We start from the raw sequence: 13243 nt of genomic DNA, 5'->3' as shown, positions 1-13243 counted from the left end.
GGGGCCCAGTTATTTACCTCACCATAACCACACACCACCACTTGTTTCCCACCAAACATCACATCTGTGGTCCTCTTCAGGCTGTGGAAACAGACAATGGCTCAACTCAAACATTATTAGCAACTCATTCCCTTTCTACCAAATTAAAGCGTAGGGCAATGCCCAAAAGAAATTCAATTGGAAGTTGGCTGAGGTTAGTGTGAAATGGGCCCCATTAGTACCATGTAAAGGAGGGAGACCACAGAGGCAAGCTGTAGGTATCAGACTATTATGTCAAACAAATCCCACTGGTCCCTTGCAAGTCTGAATATACACATTTCAACATACCCATCCAAAATGGACTCTCGGCAGCAGTACAAGTTATCAAACTTCTGTTTGGTAACAGAATCATTGACATTCATGGCTGGAACACAGAGCTTCCCAGCTTTGGAGAGCTGATATAGCCTAGAGGGAGAAGAAGCCACAAAACAAACAACACCAAGTTAGGTGATAAAACAGTACGCAGCAAAATCTGCTTCAAGTTCCATGCTGCCCTCCTTAATGTTATTTATTGCCCAAGTCTTATTTATTTGGACATGATTATTTTCTTGTCATCTCTCCTCAACTCATTTTCTTCTATCTTTATCCTTTAATTCTGGAAGGAAAGTAAACATTTTTCAGTTGAAGTAATTTACTGCTTTTCCACCAAGGGAACATTATATCCTTAGGCCAGCATTTTTCTAACTTTAGACACTCATGTCTACTTCTGGTAAATAAAGATTACAATGATGTTGATGTGGTTTGCTGTGTCTGTGAGAGCAATCACGTGCAATGTGCCCCCAGTAGAGCAATACTCCCAGATACCATTTAGTTATTTCCACCAAGCCAAGAGTATGTCTTCAGTTTTACTTTTTGTTACATCACATGTAGTTTTGCAATAGGCTTTCCCCTCCATATTTAAAATATAAGATTCTAATACAACATTGAGGACAATTTTTCCAAGACTCAATACTACCTACACCCCTTCCCCCAAATAATTGATACTTATTCAGTAGAATAAATGGGAGATAAAAACATGTGATTAGAATCTGGAAAAAAATTCCTTCTAAGTCACTTTGATTTTCAAAAGTAAAAAACTCAGCTTTATCTAAGGAAGACACTCCCACTTAGTTCTTTTAAGCCTGAAACACAGCCCTACAGCCTAGGAGAGACCAGAAGAATTTGATGAGGCAAGGACACAAGGGGCAGCTACTCCAGAATCTGTTACCTGTGAACACCAGTCACGCTCTCTTCCACAATGCCTCGGATCTTCTTAAACACGTTTGGATACTTCTTATAAACCCAGTGGGTTAAGTCTCCCCCATCATCCAGGATCTACAGAACAGCCAGAAGACTTCTATGGGCATTCAGGCTGCTAGAGCTAGGGGGATCTTTGAGTCCACTTTCTACACTAATGAGAGAGCCCTGTATGCTTTCGAAGAGCACTTCTTAAAGCTCCAGAGAGTAGGCTTAGACAGTGGAAATATACTTAAATCTGTTGGTGTAAAGTGGTCAAAAGAATTCCTAAATGTGTTCTAGGCTACAGTAGAAAAAAGCTTTTTAAAAAAAGATTAGATCTTGCTACGATGCTCAGGCTGGTCTAAAACTCCTGAGCAAGTACTCCTCCTGCTTCAGCCTCTCAAATGCTGGGATTATAGGCATGCACAATCATGCCCAGCTACAGTAAACACATTTTACAAATCATGGACTCATTTTAGTCTAGTTGGAATATAGCTCCTTTGAATGCAAAAGGAGAGCTGGAGCAGGAGGAAAGAAGTAAGACTCCTACTCCAAAGTGCCCGCAGCACTCCCTTCTGTCCACTGTGCTGTGCTTCGAGCCACACGTCCACCTAAGCTTACCCTTCCCCCAACTCTCCACTCAGTACTCAGAGCCCTTTTGCCTTCCTTCCTTCCTTCCTTCCTTTCTTCTTCTTCTTCTTCTTTTTTTTTTTTTTTTAACTTTTTGGTGCTGGAGATTGAATCCAGGGCCTGTGCATCTCAGACCCATACCAAGTAGGTGTTGTGTTTAAACACTTTAGCAATAACGTCAATAAATAAGACCAAACATACAAAAATATATTTAGGGAACCATGCTTTAAGGGAGAAAAGGAAATAAATCCATAGTCACAAGGATGGAATGGACATGAACTATTACCATGTTAGCTTGCCACCCATCCATGTTGACACAGCGGTCAATGCACCACCAGAAATCATCTTCTGACTCGCCCTTCCAAGCGAACACTGCAACTCCTATGGAGACAGAAATAAATCAGCTAATTTTCGTTTGAGGTGTCTCATACACCAGTACCACTTTCTGAGATCCATATGATGAATGGAAGGCAAAAGAAACAAGTCTGAAGAGGGAAAACTTAAAGAGTAAAAAGCAAGAGCCAAATTATTACTTTTAATTCAGAAATTACTTTAAGAGATTAAGAGATTTTTGTTTTAAAAGTATCTTGAAGCCATAAAGGTCAATTTTATACTTTATACTGCATCTTATTTATTTTTTAAATGGTTTTTCAAGACAGGGTTTCTCTGTATAGCCTTGTAGACCAGGCTGGCCTTGAACTCACAGAGATCCACCTGCCTCTGCCTCCCAAGTGCTGGGATTAAAGGTGTGTACCGCCAACACCTGGCTTATACTGCATCTTAAGGAGGTAAACTGAAATATGTAAAACAAAGCTCCTTCTAGAGCACTGTACATCAGCACTGTACATCTCAAAATAATTTAAAATGCCCAATTCTAGGAAAATGAAGTAAAATCATGTGGCTATATGTTCAGTGATATGAAAAATCACTTCTGAAAATGCAATGTTTAGGTTATAAAAATGTATACATACTAAGATTTGCTCACCAATATAATGCATAGAGAGCAGCTTGTCAAATCTTTGGTTACTTTGAATTTCCTAAATCTTCTATAATAAACACGTATCAGAAAAAAATTAGACAAAGTTTTTGAAGATCCTAGGAAGGTGGAAGGTTCTAAGACAAACTTCATAGTGATGTTCTTCTGAATATTTTAACAACAAAAATTTGTTTTATTTTTAATTAATTAAACATATCAGCACATACATTTTAGTGTACTACTGAATACCAGATAAACAATTAACTATCAATATAAAAGACACTGTTTACAGTGTTCTCTCAAAACTGATAAAACTTTTGGGGAGAAGAAGACACCAGCTGAGCTCACAGTTCAGTACTTTTTCCTCTCATTCATTTAACATTAGAATTGGGCATTTCCTTGTTTTGTTTTTCTTTACGTATACCTTGATTATAGCATACGTTTCTTCCGTTCTCCTCACCCCTCTGGTGCTGTTGGGATGGAATTCACTGCTGTGCTGCATGCCAGGGAAATAGTCCATCACTGAGCTTCATCTCCAGCTCTGCTGTTTTAAGACTGCCCAAATTTATAGTACCCAGAGATACATGGTATAATGACAATTTGGGCATATACTTAATTGCTTGAGGCAAAGCTGGTGAAAAGCAGAACTTACCAGCTTCAGCCAGGGCTGCAGCTACTTCATTCTGAGTTGAATAGATGTTACAAGCAGACCAGCGGCACTGGGCCCCCAGGGCACAAAGTGTCTCAATCAGTACCTATATGGATGTACAGAAAGACAGGCTGAGGAAGAGCGGGACTACCCAGGTACAGGGGACAAACCTCCCAAGAACATAGGATCTGTAACTTCACAGCAGTGTCTCAATCAGTACCTATATGGATGTACAGAAAGACAGGCTGAGGAAGAGCGGGACTACCCAGGTACAGGGGACAAACCTCCCAAGAACATAGGATCTGTAACTTCACAGCAGTGTCTCAATCAGTACCTATATGGATGTACAGAAAGACAGGCTGAGGAAGAGCAGGACTACCCAGGTACAGGGGACAAACCTCCCAAGAACATAGGATCTGTAACTTCACAGCAGTTGGCCCTACACTGGAGAGTTACACAAAGGTATAATTTAGCTGTGTAGCTATATATGAAAGACATGTTCCCAAAAGTCTTAAAACATTTTTATAATAACCATTTTACATTCTCCTCAGGCAGGTGTGCTAAAAATGGGTTTAGTAGATGAATAAAAGCAAAACATGTTATACCATACCATTGTTTGAACAGGGAGTCCTATTCTATCTAATAGCATTTGGACTGGCTAGGTAGGAAGGAAAGGCATGTTTATTTTTAATTAAAAAAATGTTTTCTTCCCTTTTTTATTAGAAGTCCCTCTGTTTTCTTCCAACAAACTCACCGCTGTCTGGGCCGTGATGTGGGTACAGCCCACTATTTTAGCACCAGCCAAAGGCTTCTCTCCCTGAGCACGTTTCCTGAGTGAAATCAGAGCAGACATGTCTGTGGAAGAACAAAGGATCTGAGCCAGGTCCACACTATCAACACCATTCGATCCTGCCCAGCCACAGTCAGGATTGGGTCTGTTGAGACATGGTGAGATGGGGTAGAACATGCCAAGTGTACTTTCCTGATGACTAGAGGCTTCTCCAATGGAGTACTGGAAAGTTATAATGTGAGCAATTGGCAGGTCTTGTTTCTGATACACACAAACACACACACACACACACACACACACACACACACACACACACACACACACACACACACACACACAAAGGTCTGAGCAGAGAATGAACTAAACTTTCAAAACTGTTCAAAGTAGACACAGTGAGTCTCCCCAGTCATAAAGAGGAGAGGGAAGCAGTTATGAACAATTCCATATGTCCTCATCAAACCAGGAAGTTTGATGAAAGCGGAAGACACTTGCAGCTATTTGACCTGCTGTCTTACCCTAGCCAGTAAGTAACACACCTTTAATATAAAGAAAGACAAGAGCAGAGACCCTTGGGAGTAGTATAGTGGAATAGAGAAATCAAGATTCAGTTGGTTGTCAGTCCCCTTTACTTTGTTCCAGTAGAGGAGACCCCAGGCTTAGCTTAGAACCCTGCCACATCAGCTACTTCTGGGAAATCTGGCTCTCTGGTTTTGGCAGCTAAAAAATATCCCACACAACTAACCACTATGTTGTGATCCAACACTTGCTGACTACTACTGTAGACCTGTGAATATGGTGTCATGATGAGGAAAATAGAAACCACTCTGTAATTACCATACACTGGGAAAAGAAAAAGGAAAAATAAACACAAGCATCCTAAGGCTCAGTTTCCATACAGGGAGAAGTGTTTTATCCAAGGTACGAGAAACTGTCTTTTCCAGGTCCTGAGAAGCGGTGCAAAGGGTGCTTCTGGCCCTCCGCTCACACCCTTCTTTACCTTGCTCTGCAATCTCGATCTCCCGGCGTCCAAACTCTGCCTGCTTGATGTTCTTCACACAGAAATTGCTGCTGCCCTTCGAGTTGGTTTGCTGCTTCTCTCGGGGGGAAACCTCATCATCAGAGCTATCTGTGTAGGATGCAGCTAGAGCCAGCAAAGAGAAAAACCTCATTGGTCCAAACTCCACTGAGTGCAGTCCCCAGGGACTCTCATTTAAGTGAAGAGAACACTTTTTTTTTTTGGATTTTATGAGACAGGGTTTCTCTGTATTGTTTTGGAGGCTATCGGTCCAGCCCGGCCTCGAACTCACAGAGATCCGCCTGCCTCTGCCTCCCAAATGCTGGGATTAAAGGCATGCGCCACCACCGCAAAGAGAACACTTTTAATTGCAGGTCCCTTCGACTGTCATCGGTTCTGCTCCTCCATGCTCTAACACCTGGTGTGAATGAAACTACATCTCTTAGTACTAAAGCTCTTTTCACCCATCCTAATGACACCGTGCCACGAGTGTCTGTGATAAAGAACTATAGAGCCTAGTCCTATACTGCCTGTGGTGATCCTACAATAACAGTTACTTGGCCTATGTGGACTGTAACCAGATCCCCCCAAAAATGGAGTAACAGGGATAAGGAATGCTATTTCTATAGAGTACTGGTTCTCACACTTACACATCTATTAGAATGACCTGTTTGTTAAAAGTACAGATTGCTAGTTCCCTGGCTAAAGTTTCCATTTGGTAGGTTCTGGGAGGTACTCAAGAGATGGCATTTCTGAGAACAACTGATACAGATGAAAGCAATTCTTAAGGGATTTGATACCAGGCTGTGCTCAAGGAATCCAGAAAAGGACTGAAAACAAGCTTTGAGAAAAAGTCTGTCAAGAAGATAAAGAGATGAAAATATCACATAAAATCTAAGTCCATTCTTCAGAAAGAGGTGTAATAGGATCTACAATCACTCATTACTTCTCTAGTCACATCTTTCCTCTCTGAACTGAATGCTTTTCTGGTCAACATTCTGGCCATTGGACCAAGGCTCTCTTACTGACTTCCACAGACAAACATCTTCCAAAGGGGCAGAAGTCCAGGCAACTCAAACACTACTAAAGGCCATTTTCTCTTTGAAGTTCTGGTAGAATTCTGCACTGAAACAATTCTCCACTCTGACAATTCAGTTCTGTTACTAAGCTTTTAAAAATGTTCTAATGGGTTTCTATGAGATGACCATCAAGACCTTTGAAACTTCACTCTTTCCATCTCTTTTTCCCTTCCAGAACTCAACTTGTTTCTCACATAAAATTTCCTTGTCTGTTTAGCTATGACTGCTCTGCTTATCACACTAATTTAGTTTGTCACTTCAAGACACCATTTCATTCATGATAGTCATTATACTTGGGATTTTTTTTCTTGCATGTTTTAGCCCACATAGAATGCATACAACCATTTATTTCAGTTTACCCTGCATACCTACATTTGTTCTGTTTGCCTGTTCTGTCTACATTGGTTGGGTTATCAGTGGCACAGGGAAGAAATAAAATTTTTCTTTGGTAACTGCTTTTTTACATGCCGTAAACCTAACATCCAGTCCTTAAAGTTAATAATACAATGCAAACAATACTGGAAAGAGACAATGAAGGCTTTTCATACAAATTCTTCATTAACTTTAATAGCAATCTGGATCTCGGGCAAGCCTCTTAATCTTTTAACTATTTCTTTTGTTGAATGATGAAGGAGTGGCATTAGATGCCTCTAACGTCGTTTCCTCCAATACTTATTTTCTATGGTCCAAAAGCTTTTGTGAATATATGTGTGTAGAGAAGTCAACCTCAGTTATTTCATTGCGGGTACCACTCACCTTTTTTCTTTTTTTGGCATTGGGTCCCTCACTGGCAACTGGAGCTCACTGATTAGGTTAGGACAGGCAGCTGGCCAGCCAGCGAACTCTAGGAATCTGCTTGTCTTCCCAGTACTGGGATTACAAGAATGTATCACCACACCCGACTTTTTAGGTGGGTGCTGAAGACTGAACTCAGGTCCTTGTGCTTGTACAGGAAGTCCTTTACTGGCTGAACCATCTCCCCAGCCTCTCAACAGCCTTTCCAGTTACTTTCTAATACCTTCTCTGTGCCTGAGACAGCCACAATTTAACCAGAACAAAGACCTTCTACAGATGGCTAAAACAGGAGGGGAGGGGATTAGCTGGAGCCACATTACGGTACTTTATTTATGTCTTCCCATTCCAGAAGTTAACAGGGGAAGATATGTCAACATAAAGTGTAATCTTGTAAATAAAAGGAGACAAAATACTAGTTTTATTGTCATAATTCAAGCAGTCTTAGTGACAAAAAGAAAAACATAGGTGGAAGGGTATATTTTATATAAATAATGTATGTTTAAAAATATATTTATTTTTAAATGCCAGTTCTGAAAACCAAAATACCACTGACTCCCCCACTTGATAATGTCGACCAACTGGGCAATGGTCACAGATTACAAAGAAACAGCCTGGGGGGAGGGGGGGCGGAAATATCAACAAAATAGCTACAAGTCTTGCTATGATGGATTTTCACATTTTAGATAAGTGAACAGGAAGAGACAGAGAGGCCATGAAGTTCACACCTACCTGAACTGTAGCTGTCTGTGGAGGACTGCGAGATGGAGCGAGACAAAGATCTCCGGCCAGTCTTAGTAGGGAATTTGGTGAACTCTTGCATGTCATCAGCAAACTGGATTTGCTAAAAGAGAAAGGTAAAAAGCTGAAAACTTAGTACAAGAGAATTCCATGGGTTTTATTTATCATGTGCACACACATGGAGTCAGAGGACAAATTGTGGGAGTCAGTTCTCTCCTTCCACCATGTGGGTCCTGGGGATGGAACTTCAGTTGTCAGGCTTGGCAGCAGGCATCTTTACCCTCTAAGCCATCTTGTTGGTCCATGTATTTCATTTTCCAAGGTCATATACTAACTTCCCTAAAAGTCAACATTACTATGTAGTTCCTACTATGCCAGTAATTATCATTAGAAAGGAGGTAGGAAAGAGGCTGCTTTCTGACCTCTTTTAAAACACCAGTTACTGTCACTTTCCAATCATTTCAGTAAGACTTGGGTTAGAAGGGGAGGAGGGTAATTCTGAAAAGCCAATTTATTTTAGTAACTATACAATTTCCGGAATTTTCTTCAGTAAGTTTCTCCCTTCCCTTTTATATAACCTTAACACACTAACCTCTGTACCCTTTCACCCAGTTCTATCAGAAATCAAATACAATCTCCTATCTGTTTTTTGCTCTAAGTATACTTTCTTGTAGCATATTCTTCTTCTTAATTTGGCTTTGCTTTTGGATAGAATGCCTGGCAATGGCAAAACACATTACAGTGCTAATATCACAGTCCAGCTATGTATCTGCATTCCATAAAACTAATGTAGTATTGCCAGTTTTTACACCCAGAACTTTTAAATATGAATGACTTGATGAAAGAGAAGTTTAAAAACAAACACTAAGTCCTCTATCAATTAAATTCTAACTAATCAGGATGAATCTAAAGGAAGAACATAACAGCAATTTTTTTTTTTGTTTTCTTTTGTTTTTGAGACAGGGTTCCTCTGAATTGCTTTGAAGGTTATCCTGGAACTTGGCCTCGAACTCACAGAGATCCACCTGCCTCTGCCTCCCAAGTGCTGGGATTGAAGGGGTGAGCCACTAATGCCTGGCTATAACAGCAAGTTTTAAAGGTCTATGTAGGTAGAATAAATCAGAACTAAATGATTTCAGGGTCCTTTTTTTTTTCTTTTTCCTTTTTTTAAAGAAAGGGTCTTTTAAAAGACCTAGGCTAGCTCAGAACTCACAGTTCTCCTGCATCAGCTATTAGGGATATTTGCATGTGTTACCGTATCAATACTGCAGAACACATGGACCACTGGCTTTAATAAATTGAAAATAGTTTGCAATCAGTATTATTTATAAACAAAACAATGTATGAAAATATGGAATTATATGGATTAAACCAGTGGTTCTCAAACTTTCTAATGCTGTGACCTGTTTCTGCCTCTGAAACTCTGGGAATAAAGGTGTGTACCACCACTGTCTGTCAGGAAATGTATACTAATATAGGTGAAAATTTTTCCTACATAATGTAAACAGCCTGATCATTACCATTTTTAAGCTAGAAAAAGTAAACCATGATTTGGTAGTTCAAAGCACTGGCTCTTCTTCCAGAGGACCTGGTTAGATCCCCAGCACCTACACAGCAGCTCGTAACTCTACTGCCTAAGGTAATCTGACGCCCTTTTCTGGTCTCTGAAGGCACTGAACTCACCTCATGCACATACACACAGACAGGCAAAACACTCATCTACATAAAATAATAAAAGAGTAAAATTTACATTCCTCTTCTGATATATCCACCCTTTGCTGGGGCAGCATCAGATTGCAGTATAAGAACCAAGCTTTGGTCTGTGGCTTGGGCACAGGCAGTTAGTGTGAACAAATTAAAAACAGAACTGGTAGGACTCTACAGTCACAAAGTAGCAAACAAAGGGACACTGGTTTGTGTTTTCACCTTTGTGTGTGTGTGTGTGTGTGTTTCCAACTTCCTAACTAGTATGGTTCCCACCAAGAATGAATGCAGAGAATTTTTTCTGTAGGCAACTCTGACATAAGGCAGGGAGAGAGTCCACAGTCTGTTTTATTTAAGCCTAAAGACACATACTGAAGGTATAAAGAACTACATGTCCAGAAGCAAGTCAGGACCTCACACATGCAGGAGGGCATTTAATAAACATCTGCAGAATGAATCTTTAAAACTCCTTCAAAGATAAGTAATAATCACAAATCAAGCTGAGTCAGAATATGATTGACAAGTATCTTCATGCAGTCCAAGACATTTTTTACTTATGTGTTAAAACCTTAATTTTAAGTACATTAAATATCAAATGCACAATTAACTACTTTTCAAAAAGAACAAACATAAAATGAAACCCTCAACTCACTGAGATGGCCACAAGTCAGCATTTGCCTTCAAATAGGATTTCTAATTACTTATTCACATGACTTCTCCAGTCAGCAAGATGTAAGTCAAGGAGAGTTGACCAAAGTAATGAGTTTCAACCTAATATGCAGTTACTTTGGCAAAGAAAAAAGTGCAATCAAGAGCCCACCAGTGGCTCCTAACAGTTTCCAGAGGCAGCACCTCCTCCACCAGTCTTCCTGTTGTTGGCATGGGCAGCCTTTTCGGAAGTGCTCCCTTCTCCAGGCTGTCAGATTCCCTCTCCTGTTCATCTTTTTTCAAAAGGTCTGGGCATGTTTCCAGATACCACCTACGTTGTGGTGAGATGGGGGAGGGAACATTCAGTAACATTTGCTGATTTTTAGATAAAAAAAAAAAATACAGAGAAGCAGTTGTAGCAAGCTAGAAGTATTTCTTCAGCAACCTAAGAACTGAATTAATAGGCATAATCTCTCCTTGTATTAATAAAGCTCATCAGCAGCCTACAGCTTAGCAAAATCTTTCCCATCTAGAAATATTAGCCTGTGGCAAGCAGCTCAACACCATGTGCACTGCTCCTAGCAGCCATCTCTCAAGTAATGGGCATGGTCCACATCTGAAGTAGGCAGTATTAACTTAATCCATGGCACAGAGGAAGCTGTCTATATATACAAGGTGGCCCAGCAGCATGCAGATGCATGTTAACCCTGTCCTCTCTGCTACCTTGAACCACAAGCTGCAGAGATTTGTCTCACAGCAGCTGCTACAGAATGCTGTGGCTCTGTCAGTTTCGTCTAAGAGTCTAACTCTACAGCTAGCAGCTGTTCCCCCTTGGTGGAAAGAACCCTTGCATGCTGTTCACCTTTATGCTGTAAATAAGGACACTGCTGCCAAAAGCAATTTCTGGATGTCATAGTTTCTAGCAAAACCAGATCTAATAGCAGCTTTCTGTTTGGGCTAGACTCCGGGTATTTAAGTGGAAAAATATGGTAATTTGGATGAAAGAAAATCCAAAGACAACTGCAAAAGTATGGTTTGTATTACTTTTTATCATCATGATTTCACTGGTATTTTTCCAAATCTAAAACTTTAAGAAATACTAATTGAAACATAACATAGTAAGTATAGGGAAGGGAAGAAAGAAAAATAGACCGGTGCCCAGAGTACTATACAGTTCCATTCTCATAGTAACAGCACATCTGAGAAAGGCTAGGCTAGATCGACTCATCTCCAAAAGCACATCCAAATACAGATGTCTACTTGTGGCATCTTAAAAACCCAATTAAATATTAGGCCAGTATAGTGTGCTATTTTAAAGCTCTACTTATGATGGGTGACTGACGTCTGTTTAATATTGAGGAAGCTCTTTTAGGAAAAACTCGACCCAATAATTTGGGTATTTTACATATTCCACTTAGAGGTGGGTGTGGTGACAGAGTAAGCTACAAGAATGGTACAGAACTTACCAAGACAAAGGGAACACAGGCAACCCCAAAAGTTATAAACCTCAAGAGAAAAAATAACTGTAATTGTTTGTCTAACTGTAGAGAGATGCCCTTTTCTTGTCACCGGTTTGGTTTTTCCCCCTGCCAGTCACCTGGGCTCTGCTATGTTGTAGTCCCCAAATAACACACAAGATGCTGTATTAATTATGAAGCTGTTGGCCTTGCTTGTTTCTTACTGGCTAGATCTGACTTAAGTATTTATCCCTTAATTGTTAATCTAAGTATTTCTCTTACCGGAGAAGTTTCTGGGCTTCTTATCTCTATGGCGGTTACATCTTGACTCCCTGTGTTTCTCCTACCCAGAGTCCTCCTTGACTCCTAGTCCCACCTATCTTGCTTCCCTATTGGCCAACAGTGCTTTATTGAAATATACACAGGACTTCCCCCATCATCTAACTGATCTTAATTTTTTTTCCATCACAAATTGAGTTTACTTCTGAAAATATGGCCTACACAAGCTCAGCCACCCTTCCTCCTCTCCATACCTTATTCAATTTTTCTTCTCTCTGTTGAATTAAAAGAAATTAAAAGCTACCAGAACCATAATATGAACCTATTAAGGGACAATGGCCAGGACAATATATATAGTGCATTCTATTCTTTTAGTCAACGTAGTCACCTTAGGAGAGATATATGTAAGAAATAAGGCTCTCTAAAATCTGTATATGCTCTGACTCCCCATGTAATGCTAACAGATGCCTTTGTCATCAACTTTCACTACTCCTCTAGGAACATGCTGGCTACTGTAATACAAAAAAAGACTGAAGTCTATTTGTTGTATCTCTAAAATCCAATTAAATTTCAGGCCAGTTTGAGGTGCTTTTGTAAGGCAGCTTTTCAAACAGCTTAGTAGATATGATGACTCTCTTCTATGCCTTACCAAGATAGTGTTCAATGCAGGTCCTCCAAAATTTAGAGGTTAGCCAGATATCTTATTAACCTTGTTATTTCACAGCTTTTCATTTCCCCAGAAAGGGTTCCTCCTAAGGGTGAAGAACTAGATTCAAAGGTAAGCAGCAAGTACTAGGAAAACGAATCATTAAGAAAGCATCCCTGAGATGTCATGGAAGGACCAGTCTTATTGAGAGATCAGTATCTTCTTCTGGTTTTCCGAGACATTTAAAAACATATACGTTCTATCCCACTGCCTTCTCTGGCATATTGTGCACAGAATTTTGCTATTTAGAAATTATGGGTAACATATTTCTTAGGTAACAGCACTGAGACAAAAAGACTACCAGCAACTAGAAAATTCAACAAGGTAATTATTACTAAGATTTTCATTAAAACACCTCCACCTTTTCTAATCCTTTCCTGCCTGTCTTCCCACTAATTCTTTAAGAGTCTACTCCCAGGCACTGCTTTCTCAGAGAAAGTGCACGAGGTCATGACAGTCAGCCCAGACAGATGCAGCCCCCTTTCTTGACTCTTAGCAGAGATCACTCTGATTTGCATTC

General features: G+C 40.1%; 1 protein-coding gene across 3 annotated transcripts in view; it reads right to left on the bottom strand.

The window, feature by feature from the left end:
- Ahcyl1 (adenosylhomocysteinase like 1) overlaps positions 1-13243 on the bottom strand; it is a 37717-nt gene that overhangs the window by 6977 nt on the left and 17497 nt on the right. For 2 of the 3 annotated variants that reach the window (XM_013118126.3, XM_005076606.4), the window contains exons 2-9: positions 7921-8032; positions 5300-5443; positions 4267-4367; positions 3516-3618; positions 2174-2268; positions 1247-1353; positions 328-444; positions 18-81 (exon numbers count right to left, since the gene is read on the bottom strand). In XM_013118126.3, the coding sequence (XP_012973580.1) occupies positions 18-81; positions 328-444; positions 1247-1353; positions 2174-2268; positions 3516-3618; positions 4267-4367; positions 5300-5443; positions 7921-8032 (843 nt within the window). Of the gene's footprint in view, positions 1-17; positions 82-327; positions 445-1246; positions 1354-2173; positions 2269-3515; positions 3619-4266; positions 4368-5299; positions 5444-7920; positions 8033-13243 lie in introns of those variants that run through there. The other variant, XM_040752069.1, reaches the window with a different exon arrangement.

The sequence above is a fragment of the Mesocricetus auratus genome, unplaced genomic scaffold (assembly GCF_017639785.1).
Source record: "Mesocricetus auratus isolate SY011 unplaced genomic scaffold, BCM_Maur_2.0 Super-Scaffold_100009, whole genome shotgun sequence".
NCBI classification, from domain to species: Eukaryota; Metazoa; Chordata; class Mammalia; order Rodentia; family Cricetidae; genus Mesocricetus; species Mesocricetus auratus.
This window is presented reverse-complemented; position numbering and strand designations above follow the sequence as displayed.